The 13,584-nt window shown below is 38.5% G+C and overlaps 1 protein-coding gene across 3 annotated transcripts in view; it reads right to left on the minus strand.

The window, feature by feature from the left end:
- Window positions 1-13,584, minus strand: part of CTNNB1 (catenin beta 1) — a 37,482-nt gene that overhangs the window by 4,472 nt on the left and 19,426 nt on the right. For all 3 annotated transcript variants that reach the window (XM_046645753.1, XM_046645667.1, XM_046645581.1), the window contains exons 2-11: window positions 9,334-9,394; window positions 8,670-8,897; window positions 8,214-8,467; window positions 7,848-8,086; window positions 7,558-7,759; window positions 6,282-6,426; window positions 2,718-2,821; window positions 2,301-2,639; window positions 1,879-2,037; window positions 6-125 (exon numbers count right to left, since the gene is read on the minus strand). In XM_046645753.1, coding sequence (XP_046501709.1) covers window positions 6-125; window positions 1,879-2,037; window positions 2,301-2,639; window positions 2,718-2,821; window positions 6,282-6,426; window positions 7,558-7,759; window positions 7,848-8,086; window positions 8,214-8,467; window positions 8,670-8,897; window positions 9,334-9,346 — 1,803 coding nt within the window. In that variant the 5' untranslated portion in view covers window positions 9,347-9,394. The remainder of the gene's footprint in view (window positions 1-5; window positions 126-1,878; window positions 2,038-2,300; window positions 2,640-2,717; window positions 2,822-6,281; window positions 6,427-7,557; window positions 7,760-7,847; window positions 8,087-8,213; window positions 8,468-8,669; window positions 8,898-9,333; window positions 9,395-13,584) is intronic.

The following is a 13,584-nucleotide window of genomic DNA, read 5'->3' on the forward strand; positions in this document are numbered from 1 at the left end:
CGTACCTGCACAAACAATGGAATGGTATTTAGTCCTCTGATTACAATTCGGTTGTGAACATCCCGAGCTAGGATGTGAAGGGCTCCGGTACAACCTTCCACTATTTCTTCCATGCGGACCCCCTCCTACCAAAAGAAACACGGTTAACAAACAGGGCATTCCCCTTGGTAAAGTTTACAAACCTGAAAGGCTTTCTGTTCTGAATAGCAATTACTAGACTAGTTATTCACATTATATACCCAAATTCCCCAGAATTTGCAATTAGTTCAGGAATGAAGGAAGATTCCATTAAGTTGAATGTCACTGAAAGGGGGCTTCATGGCAGCACTAATTCCAAGCAGCATCCCTCCCCCGTACACAGTGCTGTGCACAGTGAATTACAGCTTCGATATACCTCTAAATCCCACAGACAACTTTCTTACAGTGAGGGCACCAACCAAGCTGGGGAAAAGGGATATATAAAGAAAAGATACACAAAGATGGGAAAGTAATGCTTAGACCACGTCAATGTTTTTCTTTCATATGTTCCCCCTATTCTATACATCTATATATATGCAGTGAAAACTTAAAGTTTTATCACCAACTGCTAAAACTCTACTGAACTGCTAGGAGAAAATCCACTCCTCACCCCTCCAAGACTATTCAACTGAGAGCCTGTATGAGAAAAGGAAGTGAGCTTTTGCAAAAAATAAATAACTATCTGCTTTCCCCATTTCTGAGTTTTAAAAAAGGTTATGATTCTACTACTTTTAGCAACTTTTTTTTTTTTGGCGAGGAAGACTGGCCCTGAGCTAACATCTGTTGCCAATCTTCCTCTTTTTGCTCATCTGTGCCAGTCTTCCTCTATTTTTGTACGTGGGATGACACCACAGCATGGCTTGATGAGTGGTACGTAGATCTGTGCCCAGGATCCGAACCCAGGAACCCTGGGCCGCTGAAGCGGAGCATGCAAACCCAACCACTAGGCCACTGGGCTGGCCCCCTTTTAGCAACATTTATAAACAACTTGATTTTTATAAGGACACAAAAACTCCTTTCGTCTTAGAGAAGAGATTTAAAATAAAAGGTACTCTTTGCATTCTATTAAGCCATCTCATAGACATGGGCCAATACCAAAAGTAATGAGGGGAGAAAGCTGAAACCCTCATGAGTACACATGCATAACAACTAGCAATAAGGGATTCCCAAAACCTGTTCTAGTAGGGTCCATCTTTGTTTTCTAAAGTAACCTAATTAACTAAGAGAGAACTCTTTGAAGGTCTGAGTCTTAAATTTGGAGGACTCAGAAATGTGTTTAGATAGTTGTAATGAAGTTAATTTTAAGACTACAAACTTGACATCAAAGCCTTAGGCTGAGATTATGGGTAAAGATTCCAGAAATGCAGGTACTTATTCTTGAAATTTGTTGGGATTCTCAGGTCCATAAAAATAGTTTAAACCACTCCTGGAAGAGACAGTAAAGCGTAACTGAAATATTTATGGGTAAAACTTATATTGTAGTGGGGATAAGAGGCTCTGAAATCAGATGGACTCTAGATTCAAATTATGGCTCTGCTACTTCCTAAAGAGGTGAGTCTTTCTACAGGTTAAATGAGAACATTGTATGAAGTGCCTAATCCCACAGCAGTAAATCGCAACCCAAACTCGCTTTGTAAGACTGATGATGCAAACATGTCAAAGGAAATGTCTCTAGGGGCTACATTATTCCTTATCTTTTCTGCAGCCACAGAAACATGCTAGTTTTTTTAGCCATTAGCAAGCAGCCCTTCAGGCAGGAAGGAGAATGGAGGGAGCCAATGACCAAATAACTTCAGGATCCTATGGATTTATGCATTCCTTTTAAATATAAGCCAGGTGTCACTACTAAGATTTATCTACCACAAACTGCTGCTGGGTTCCACCCATAGATGTACGGCGCTGGGTGTCCTGATGTGCACGAACCAGCAACTGAACTAGTCGTGGAATGGCACCCTGCTCACGCAACGGTGCATGATTCGCTGGACAAAGGGCAAGATTTCGAATCAATCCAACAGTCGCCTGTAGATAAGAAAGAAGAATAAAGGACTGGCATACAACTCAACAAAATCATTTTCTTAGCCTAAAATTCCAACCACATTGAATCTACTGGTATCACTTCAAAGTAGAACTGACTAGACAAACACTTTGGAATCCCAGCCATACTTCCTATTCACTAAGAAATACAATTCCTACTTATCAATCCCTTATGCCTAGATCGCCATTTAATAGTTAGAGGTGGTTATTTTTAATTCTACAACCTTCTACTTTGATTGAAAATTTACCTTTATCAGAGGCCAGTGGGATGGTGGATGTAGGAGTTTAACCACAACTGGTAGTCCATAGTGAAGGCGAACAGCATTCTGAGCCATCTCTGCTTCCTGGTGTCGGCTGGTCAGATGACGAAGAGCACAGATGGCAGGCTCAGTGATGTCCTCCCTGTCACCAGCACGGAGGACAGTACGCACAAGAGCCTCTATACCACCCACTTGGCACACCATCATCTTGTTCTTATAATTATTGCAAGTGAGATTAGAAAGAATTCCAGCTGCACAGGTCACCACATTTATATCATCTGAGCCCAGAAGCTGAACAAGGGTCCCAAGAAGACCTTCCATCCCTTCCTATGGAGATAAAAACAGATGCTCAGTACATATTCTTCTTGACTCTTATCACCAAGGCACCTGGTGATAAGAATTTACCTGTTTAGTTGCAGCATCTGAAAGATTCCTAAGAGTCCAAAGACAGTTCTGAACAAGACGCTGACTTGGATCTGTCAGGTGAAGTCCTAAAGCTTGCATTCCACCTAGAAAATTAAAAAAGATCTAAGGCAATGGCCATTAGCTATCAATTCCTATAAGCTCTAGGTGTCTTTTCTAGTCTTAGAGGGTGTCCCTCTTTATTGCTAAGGCTTACTGCCTCCATCTAAGTCCTTCATTTCCTTTCATTTTCTAGGATACTGATCAGTTTCCCTTTCTTTTCCATTTCACCTCAACTAGTGACAACTTCTGTCAAATATCTGTTGTTCCTTCTCTATGCAGAAAAAGCCTTCAACTCCACTGTCCCCCTGTAGGTAATATTCCTATTACTTATTTGCTTTCATCCATTCAATCATTTAAAAAATATTTATTCAATATCAGGCCCTGTTTTGAGTTGGAGCTATACCAGTGACCAAAATATTCTAATACCCCTACCCTTATAGAGCTCATGATCTAATTGGAGGCAGACAATAAACAAATATACAATTAATAAACTAAAACTATATGATATGTCAGATGGTGTTAAGTGCTACAGAAAAAAATAACAAAAGGTAAGGGAGGGGGCTACAATTTTATGTAGGATAATTTGGTCATCTCAGTGTGAAGGTGACAACTGAGCAAAGACTTGAAGGAGCTATGTGAACTCCTGGGGTAGTAAAAACAATCCAACAAGAAGGCACTGGAACGCTTACTGTCAAGGACTGTATAAAAGGTACTGACTCCAAAACATGTGCTCCAAAAGTTCACAACCCTCCATCATTTAGGACCCTAATAAAGGACATTTACACTGGCAGAGAAGTCTAAATGGAAGCTCAATTCCCCGTCTACTGGCTTAACTTCAGCCATCTCTCTCCTACTGAGATCACTTCTGAATGCCACGAGAGATACCTTCCCTTGTCTCCTTGTTCATTTTTCAAGTCTGTTTTATTTCCCCAATTAGGTTAGATCTACTTGCTATAATTCTCATGGCACCCTGTACTGTTCCGTCATAGCACTTACCACAACTATAATTAAGTCTATCTCCCATACAAGACAAAGATCATCCCTATCTGGTTCTTTCCTCATAGTAGCTCCAGCTACTAATAGAGTGACCTGCACAAGGCTGATACTCAGTATTTGTTAAATGGCTAGATTCGCCTCTACCTTATCTCCCTCACAGATTTCATTCTCATTCTCTTCCTCTACTATGACTATTAACTCTAAGAGAGTGGATCTTAACTCCAGATGCCCATCAGAATAGTCAGTAGAGACTTCTAAAAACACACGTTCTGATTCAGCAGGTCTAAGGTACAAATCCCATGCAGATGACTTTGAGGCACCCCTCCCACCTCACTTCCCTGCAGCCCCTACCCCTAAACACTAAGAGGGCAACTCCCCAACCTCTAGACTAGTCTTCCCCTGAATTCCAATACCATACGTTTCCAGTTACCTACTGACCCTTTACTCACTTTGCATGTTATCAGCTTCTTAAATTATCTTGTTCCAAAAATTAAACAATCCATGCTGGTAGTTCCATTTATCTTCATGGTACCAATATTCTCCCCACCACGAACAACTTTTGGTTGCACCTTTACCCTCTACATTATTACATTCTACAAATTCTTTCAGAAGTCTCAAACATTCATCCTTTGCTGTATTATTTTTAATACCAAACTATTTCATTCCTGGAAGCCTGTAACACATCTCAGTGGCCTGGTCTGCTTGCCTTTGGTCAAACTGTCATACAATGTGCAATGTGGGTATTAATATTCCAAACACCCCACTGGGATGTTATGCCATTGCTCAACAATCATCAATAGCTTCTCATTGTCTATAAGATAAAGGTCAAATTATTTAGCATAATCTTAAGGATTCCTTCAGAATTTGGATCCTACCTAGCATTCCAAACTGACCTAAATATTCTACATCTATGGTTCCAAAGCTGTAATAAAGCATGAATAAACATCTTTCAGGGGCCTAGGAAGTCCTGCATGATATGGCCCTACCTAGTTCATCAACCTCATCCTAGGCTATTCATCCCATTACTCACTAAGTACACAGACTTTCTCTTCAGCACCTAGAACTCAACAATCTCTTTCCTATCTTCAAGGACATAGCTCATGTTTCTTTTCTCTGCCTGGAAAGTGCTTAATCCCCACTTCCCATATAGATACTAAACAGGTGCCTTCTCATCCTGCAATCCCATTTACCATCCCCTTCTCAGGGAAGCCCCTCCCCTCTCCATTAATTCTGTATCACTATTTACTGTTTGTTTCTCTCATAACACTCATTCCAATTTGTAATCACCTCATCTTTCTGAATATTTCTTTCACCCTCACCAGACTGTAAGAATAAATACAGGGAGCATACAAGTGTTGTTATCCAGTGTATACCATATGCTTATTACAGCACTTGAAACACAGGTGCTAAATACTTTCAGAAGAACATAAGAATAACCTGAGGAACTTCTTAAAATGAGGATTCCTAGGCCTCCAATCCCACACATCTCCAGCTACCTACTGACCTTTGTAACTTCAACAGTCTAGGGATTCTGATTAAATAAGTCTAAAACTGTATTTTTCACAAGCACTTCAGATATTTCTGGAATAGCTGGCAGAATTTACATCCCCTTGTACTATATGAACCCAGCCACACTTGTCTGTCCCCATGCCTATTGTCCCACTGCCAGCAGCTGTCTTGGGCAATGATAATCCCCTTCACTCCCATAGATTCTCAAGTAAAATTACTCTTGACAAGTGAAAAAATAGGTGTTACCAACCCTACACTTTACTCTGAATATTCTGTTAAATGCCTATATCTTTTTCCTCTTCCAGTTTGATTTGAAGCTTGGTTTGAGAGTCCAGGTAGATGCTCTCAGGTGGGTTATAGAACGGAGAAAGGATGCTGGGTAGTTGAAAAGTAACTGTATCTTCATGACAGAAAAACAAGAGGCCCTCATGTGGATCATCTATTCCTTCGCTCTGCTACCAACACGCACACAATATAAACTACCATATACAAGTTACTTCATTAAAAATACTTACAGGAAAAAGAAAAAACCATTTTACATTTTAGACCATTTGTTCACTAAGAACAGAGAATACCAGTGCAAAATACTGCTCATGAGCATTCACTAACAAATCAAGGGAATCACTTTGCTACATACAACCGTACTTTAATAAAATTTACTGCAACATAATTTCACCTATGTATTCACAAGTCTGTTAGCAAAGCAAATCTTGGGTTTGCCCAAAACCAAAATTAAAAACAAATTTTATCAAGCCAAGTATCACCTGTCATTTTCGATGGGTAATAATAATTCTGCCTAAATCAGGCTTACATAGCATCAACGCAGGTGTCAAGCATAACATACTTTGTCTGAATGTGATCTTGGGTGAAAACTGAATAGGACCATCTACTTTCAGCCTGTTAAGGTCAAGTTCTATTACCCTTTTCCTAAGAAAGGTAATCAAATTAGAACTGCAGATGCTGTACACACAAGAACTCAAAGTAGACACATATACTCACCAGCTTCTACAATAGCCGGCTTATTACTAGAGCAGACAGACAGCACCTTCAATACTCTGCTTGTGGTCCACAGTAGTTTCTCATAAGTGTAGGTCCTCATTATATTTACTAAAGCTTGAGGTCCACCACTAGCCAGAATGATTAACTAGAACAACAAGTATATATATTGTTAGTCATGGAATCCTGAAAACGCCTGAGAAATGTCACGTTATATTACTGACCCATTTTATTATATAAAAATTTCAGCAAGCTTGTTACTGGCTTAAATGTATTCCTGAACCCCATGACCCAGACCCCCAAAATGGGGCCCTATTTAACACCTCCTCCTATAGCATTCCACTCAAATATAGGCATCCCAGTCCTACCAAAAATATATCAACTCTGGCCCAATTTTCTTCTTTCCACATTGATCATAGCAAAAGAAAAAAAAAAGAAAAAGAAACCACGTTGGTATGCAAGAGTAATGCCCAGATATGAAAGTTATATCAAAGCTGATCTGTTGAAAATTTAAACCAGAATGGGCACTCAAAACCCCTAAATGATTTGGCTCTTCACTTTTCCTAATCATATCCACCTTAAAGAGGGATACCACAAAATAATCACTCATTCTTGCCCTTCACTTCCTTGCATGCCTCTACCTCCCAACTCTACTCTAATTTTAAATCACTTCATGCCTCCGCTAAAAATTATTTGATTGCTTTCCCATTGCTCTTTTAACATGTTTTACAAAACCCTGTAGGATCTGCCCTGCCTAGCTCAACAGTCCCACCTCATACCTTTCTTCTTCCCTACTCTGTACTTTTTGAATCTCCAAAACTCGCCATATTCTTCCCTCAGTAGGACTTTCAAAGATGCCACTTACTCTCCCTGACCTTCACCTAGTCAATCCTGACTCACCCTTGAGAGCTGAACTCAACTGTCACTTCCTCCAAGAGGTCTCCCTGGACCCTCAAAACAGGGTCTGGTTCACTTATGTGCTCTCACAGCCCCTCTACTTACTCCTAACATATGAATTAAATAGTAATTCGGCTATTATTTCACAATCTATCTCCCACCCAAGAATGAAAGCTCTAAGAGAAGCATGCCTGCTATATCCCTATCACCTAGCACAGTGCTTTACATATACACACTCACATATTTAAAGGAATAGAGATGTCCACCTTTTCTAGGATACATACAAAGGGTGAGACATACAATTTGTAAGAGTCCACAGAAAGACATGACACTGGGGGTCTCCAATGCTCCATGAAAACCACATTCAGAACAATTTTTTTACCTTGCTTTCTTGATTGCCGTAAGCTAAAATCTGAAGGCAGTCTGTTGTAATAGCCAAGAATTTAACATTTGTTTTGTTGAGCAAGGCAACCATTTTCTGCAGCCCACCAGCTAAACGCACTGCCATTTTAGCTCCTTCTTGATGCAATAAAAGGTTGTGGAGAGTTGTAATGGCATAAAACAATACAGAATCCACTGGTGAACTGGGAAGAAGAAAAAAGCCTCATCAGAAATGTTGTGATTGCACTCTTCTCTATCTTAGTTTTGAGCACTCTGACCATGTTTTCTTACCCAAGCATCTTCACAAGGGCAGGAATGCCCCCAGACTTAAAGATGGCCAGCAAGCCCTCACGATGATGAGAAAGATTGTGCAAGGTCCCAGCAGTACAGCGAGCTGTTTCTACATCATTTGTATTCTGCATGGTACGTACAATAGCAGACACCATCTGAGGAGAACGCATGATGGCGTGTCTGGAAGCTTCCTTTTTAGAAAGCTGATGAACCATAACTGCAGCCTTATTCACCACCACCTATAATGTACAGGAATTAAGAGATATCATTAGTTTTCAAATACTGTTACTGGATAGACATTTTGAGACTACCTCCTTGAGAGTTTCCATCAAAGCAGATTAAATGGCTGCCCATGTCATTACTTACCTGGTCCTCATCATTTAGCAGTTTTGTCAGTTCAGGGATTGCACGTGTGGCAAGTTCTGCATCATCTTGATAGTTAATCAAATTTACAACTGCATGTTTCAGCATCTGTGATGGTTCAGCCAAACGCTGGACATTAGTGGGATGAGCAGCATCAAACTGTGTAGACGGGATCTGCATGCCCTCATCTAATGTCTCAGGGAACATAGCAGCTCGTACCCTCTGAGCTCGCGTCATTGCATACTGTCCATCAATATCTAGAAAAGGTAAATTCAACATTCACTACCCATAGGTCAGCGTTCACTTGAATATTTGCTATCCTAAGTGGTGAAAGTGACATTGCAATCACTCCCTTTTCTTTACCACGCTATTTTATTTAAGTTCTTACACACTAACTTTCAGAACTATTTAATTTTCAAAACTGCGTTCTGACTTTCAGTAAGGCACTAATACTCTTACCAGCTACTTGTTCTTGAGTGAAGGACTGAGAAAATCCCTGTTCCCACTCGTACAGGACTTGAGTCGTGTCGACATCCTCTTCCTCAGGATTGCCTTTACCACTCAGTGAAGGAGCTGTGGTAGTGGCACCAGAATGGATTCCAGAGTCCAGGTAAGACTGTTGCTGCCAGTGACTAACAGCCGCTTTTCTGTCTGGCTCCATGGCCATGTCCAACTCCATCAAATCGGCTATAAAAATGAAGCAGCATTAGCATTACTATCATGGGAATGTTATCCTAATTAAAAAAAAATCTGTGATATGATCCATTGAAATATTTTTAGAAATACAGTCAAATCTGACAGACAGCCAAGAATAACAGAATGATAGCCAGGATTAGCTCAGTGATGAAATATCTACACTCTTAGGGGACCACCTAACAGTTACTCACTGAATCAGTGGAAGAATGGTACTGCATCCAGGCTCCAGAAGCAGTCATCCAGACTAGATTCCTGCTGGTGGCTTGTTTGCTATTTCACCAAGCCATTAGGAGTGAGCAGAAAATGGAGCAAAAGGTAGCCTGACAAGTAAGCAGGGAGAGAGGAAAGCAGGGGGATCTGAGCCAGACTGGGTTAACGGCAATGAAGCAGAGCCCCAATGCAGTAACTAAAGACTTATGATACAAACCTTGGGTAGCCATTGTCCACGCAGGATTTTCAAAACTGTTGTATGGTGTACTTCAGATACCCTAAAAGAGTTAATTGAAAGTCATTAGGCTTTAAAATTAGTTTGATTTTAATACTCACACTAAGATGGCCTGCTAAACACCATAGATAACATCCACAAAAAGGCCTATACTCTCGTTAACCATGTGATATAGTGAAACACAGACCTCATGGTCTCCTCCAGACACCTCAGCCACAGCTCCATCACTGCTGAACTTCTAAGTGAAAACTGCTCTTTAACAAGCACCTCTTTTTTGTAGAAATATAAATTACAGATATTCAAGGATGTCAAAAAGCACAATTATTGAAGATGACGAAGAAAGTATAAAAGCTCTAACAATGAAAGCCAGGGAGTGGGAAAAAAAACTATTCAAAATCAGCTCTTCCTTGAGTACCAAAAGGTCTAACTTCTCTCACAGAAAAATTCATAGATCATCTTTGTACAGCAGAGGGATCAAGAGGATTTAAAAAACACCAATTTTCATTAAATGGGTCAGCTGTTTTCTGATACAATTATGATGCCATCTAAAATATCTTCATAAAGCAGATTTTGGTGACTGGGTCAGAACACAAGATTTTAGATGTTTTACTAAGGAGTAAGATTACTTTTCAAATGAAAAGTCTGCGACACAAATTTAAAAGCTCCTTTTTAGTAAAATTATTCTAAGTTCAAATTTATAGCAATGATTTACTATAAATACAAGTATTATTGACTGGAATGTTGTTTCGATCAATATAAAAAATTTAATCATTCACACCTATATATACAAATCTTAGCATCTAATTTATGTCTGCATTTTGGCTTTATTGTGTAATATTCAGGAAAACACTGAATCACAGGGAGCTATTTGCAAACGATAACAGTTTAAGGGACCATGGCGTCTAGCTATTTCTAATAAAATTTCCTTTATTACAAAGTCTGCTCCTAAACAAGTTCATCTTGCGCTACAAATTAACATATTGGGTGTTTACCAACGTGTAAAGATATGGACTAAGATATTAAAGTGTGAACTATGTTTTCTATCAAGGTAAAAAGGAGTTTAAATATGTAATAAAGCTGGAAACTGCACTCTGAAGTCCTATTTTTTCTATGTAAAGGAAGCATGTGTTGATTATTTCTAAAATTGTTCTTCCAACACTGCATTTACGATCACAAAGATCACTTGACACCTAAAGCTGTCAAGAGTTGTGGATACAATTGTTTGAGTGTCCACAGTAGAAATAACTGACAATCTACGTACTAGGCAAAATGAAGGACAGAAAATAGTAAAGGTGACTCCTGTCAACAAGAATCTTATATTTCAAAATAAGTTACTGAGCAGAATTATGTGTTTAATGTTTTGATTCAACAGGACTGGAGTAGGGCATAGAAAACTGTATTTTTAATGAAAACTCGAGGACAGAGCAAGTGATCTGCAGGCCACACTTTGAGAAATACTATGCTGGAAGGAACCCAGGTTCTGTCCACTGATGCTGTGTTTTAGTTTCTATCCTTCACCTATATTTGTTACCAGCTATTTAGCTACTTTTCCACCTCTTTGGAAAATGAGTTTTCCACTCCAGCTCCCAGTATATTTCTGGGAAAGGGGATTTAAAACGTGTTCTACACTGAGCTCCTCCTTGGGCCGGTACCACAGGGCTCAGAGACCAACTAGGTAAGTTTATAGGCTGTGCAGCTGTTTAAGAATTGCTCTGATATATCTGGCTTCAAGGAAAAAAATATTTATAGTATTGCTTCCTTGTTGTTGATGCAAAGGCAAAACATTTTAGCTATGTTACTGGACAAAATCTGTTTATGTGGGCTGATCTGGTAACTTGACCATGGTTTATAACAATTACGATATCCATTTGTATGGGGACTTTTCGATACTACTATTTTTTATAGCACTGTAAAATGTATGCAACATACCTAAAAATTATCCTTACTCTTCACTGCAACCCTATGAGGTGAGAGAGGGCAAGTGTCAATCAACAGGAAGAGAAGTAAAAACCAGGAGTGAAAATGGGTATCTACACAAGCAACAGTATATACCAACCTACCCCTATATTGCTCTGTAGACAAATCCAAATTTACCAAAAATCTGAAAATTATTTGCTAAAGAAATTCAATACACTGTCCAGAGAGAATGGGCAGAATCTTGCACAAAAGGAGAGCCTTCCTCATTCTTTCTCTGAGCAGAGCTTTCAGCCCAAGGGCAGGCTCCCCTCCACTATGCCCTGCCAATCATTAAGGGCCCAATGAGCTCCCAATCAACCAAGGCTTACCAAACACCTCAGGAAAACCTGACCCCAGGGAAACAGAGAACTTAAAAATAGCAGTAGGCTGGGGAAGGAAACAGAATGTTTCAATTTATTACTCTCATAAAGATTGGAGTGAATAAATAAAAATAAAAAATTTAATAGGTAACTGAAGTTGAAAAAACGCCTAGAGTGTAAAGGAGAAACACACAATATACAAAAGCAGCAACAAGAGCATCGATTCAGGGGTTTAAATTACAACTAATAGCCATTTCAGGAAGAATTATGAGAAATAAAACCGGGGAAAGCCTACTAAGTACCCAATCAAGCTAAAGGTGGGAAAGTGCTTTGACAACAAAGGTGCTAGGGGACGGCAAACTTATCCAGACTAATGAGGTAGTGGACATATGCATCCACCCATTTTTTCTTTTTGCTATTTAAACACATACTCTTTCAAATTATGTATTTTGTAAAGAATCCTCAATATTCATCTCGCTTTTTCTGATTTAAACTTTATAAAGGTTTATAAAAACATATATCCTTTAATATATAATAATTTCTATCTTTATATATAATAATTACCTATTACTATACTTTGAATAAATATGAGTAATTTGAGCGATTTTCCCTTCATCTTTTCTAATAGAATCACGCATGCTAGGTTCTTCTTTTTTCTTATTAGGGAAATGTTCAAATATGCAGAAAAGTAGACACTGTATAAACACCCACATCACCTATACTTAACAATTATTAATATTGTGCCATATTTGTGCCTTCCTACAGAATGATTTTAAAGTGAATTACATACATTAGTACCTTATGTGACTATAAAAAAGGAAGGATATTTTCTTACATACCACATTATTACAAAAGATTAGCATTAATAGCTCATACTCAATTTCACAATGAGTGTTGGAGCCCCTTCTACACCCTCTGTACTTTAAGTGGTCTTCTGTCAAAGTCCATGTGAGAATTCTTGACATGATATAGATTTCACAGTAAAGTTACTTCTCCAGTTCCCATCAGGACAAAATTATTTTAATTACCTTAAGTTTCAAAAAGTTTGAGTATTACTAACTGGGAGTAACTTTTCTATATAAAAATAAAGATCTATTATAAAACCACAGTTTTGTACTAGCAGTTCATGCTAACAATTCACTTTTCCAATAATCTGTACTGGCAGAACTGAAGCCACTTGTTTATTGTTTTAAAGTAAGAAAATGCAACTCTATTTCAGGAGCCTGATAAACTTTTGATATATCCTCAGGGACTAAAGAAAGTTCTTAGTAAGATTTATTTTGTAAATCTAGAAACACATACATATGCATTTTATTAACGTCACTACTAATATCTTGCCATTTAAAAAATCTTCCTGTTCTAGCACTTTTCATTCAACACTAACACTTTTTAAGTCACAACTCACTCCAGTTTTCCTTTCTGCTTTTACTCCTCAACTGTGTGTCTCTTCTGGGAGGAGTCTTCCTGGACTGGCCAAGAAGAAAACAAACATCTAATGACTTTTGTTCCTCTAAAACACCTAACATAAAGCCCTTGTTGGTATTATCTTTAAATATGTAGGTGTAAAAATGGCTATCAGAAATACGAACTCTCTGTGGCTAGGAAAAATTAGGATAGGATGTTCCCCAAATGATTTTTTTCCTTCCTTCATTTTACTGTCTTCCCTACCCCATCCATAAAACAATATATGCTTTGTATAAATTTTTTTGTTGTTCCCATAATAATGATATGCAGTTAAAGACATTTTGATATATTTGGTATTATATTAAACTTACTGTTAGATATTCTTTTAATATAAAAATCAATTCCTTGTGTTGTAGATTCATAAAATATTACCATCTGTACTGTATTATATGTCTATGCTGCAATTTAACTATATCTATTATTGAATACTTACTTTGCCCTTCTCCATTTAGTGTGCTATTCAGACAATACCAACAAACATCTCCACATATAA

The sequence above is a fragment of the Equus quagga genome, chromosome 1 (assembly GCF_021613505.1).
Source record: "Equus quagga isolate Etosha38 chromosome 1, UCLA_HA_Equagga_1.0, whole genome shotgun sequence".
Lineage (NCBI taxonomy): Eukaryota > Metazoa > Chordata > Mammalia > Perissodactyla > Equidae > Equus > Equus quagga.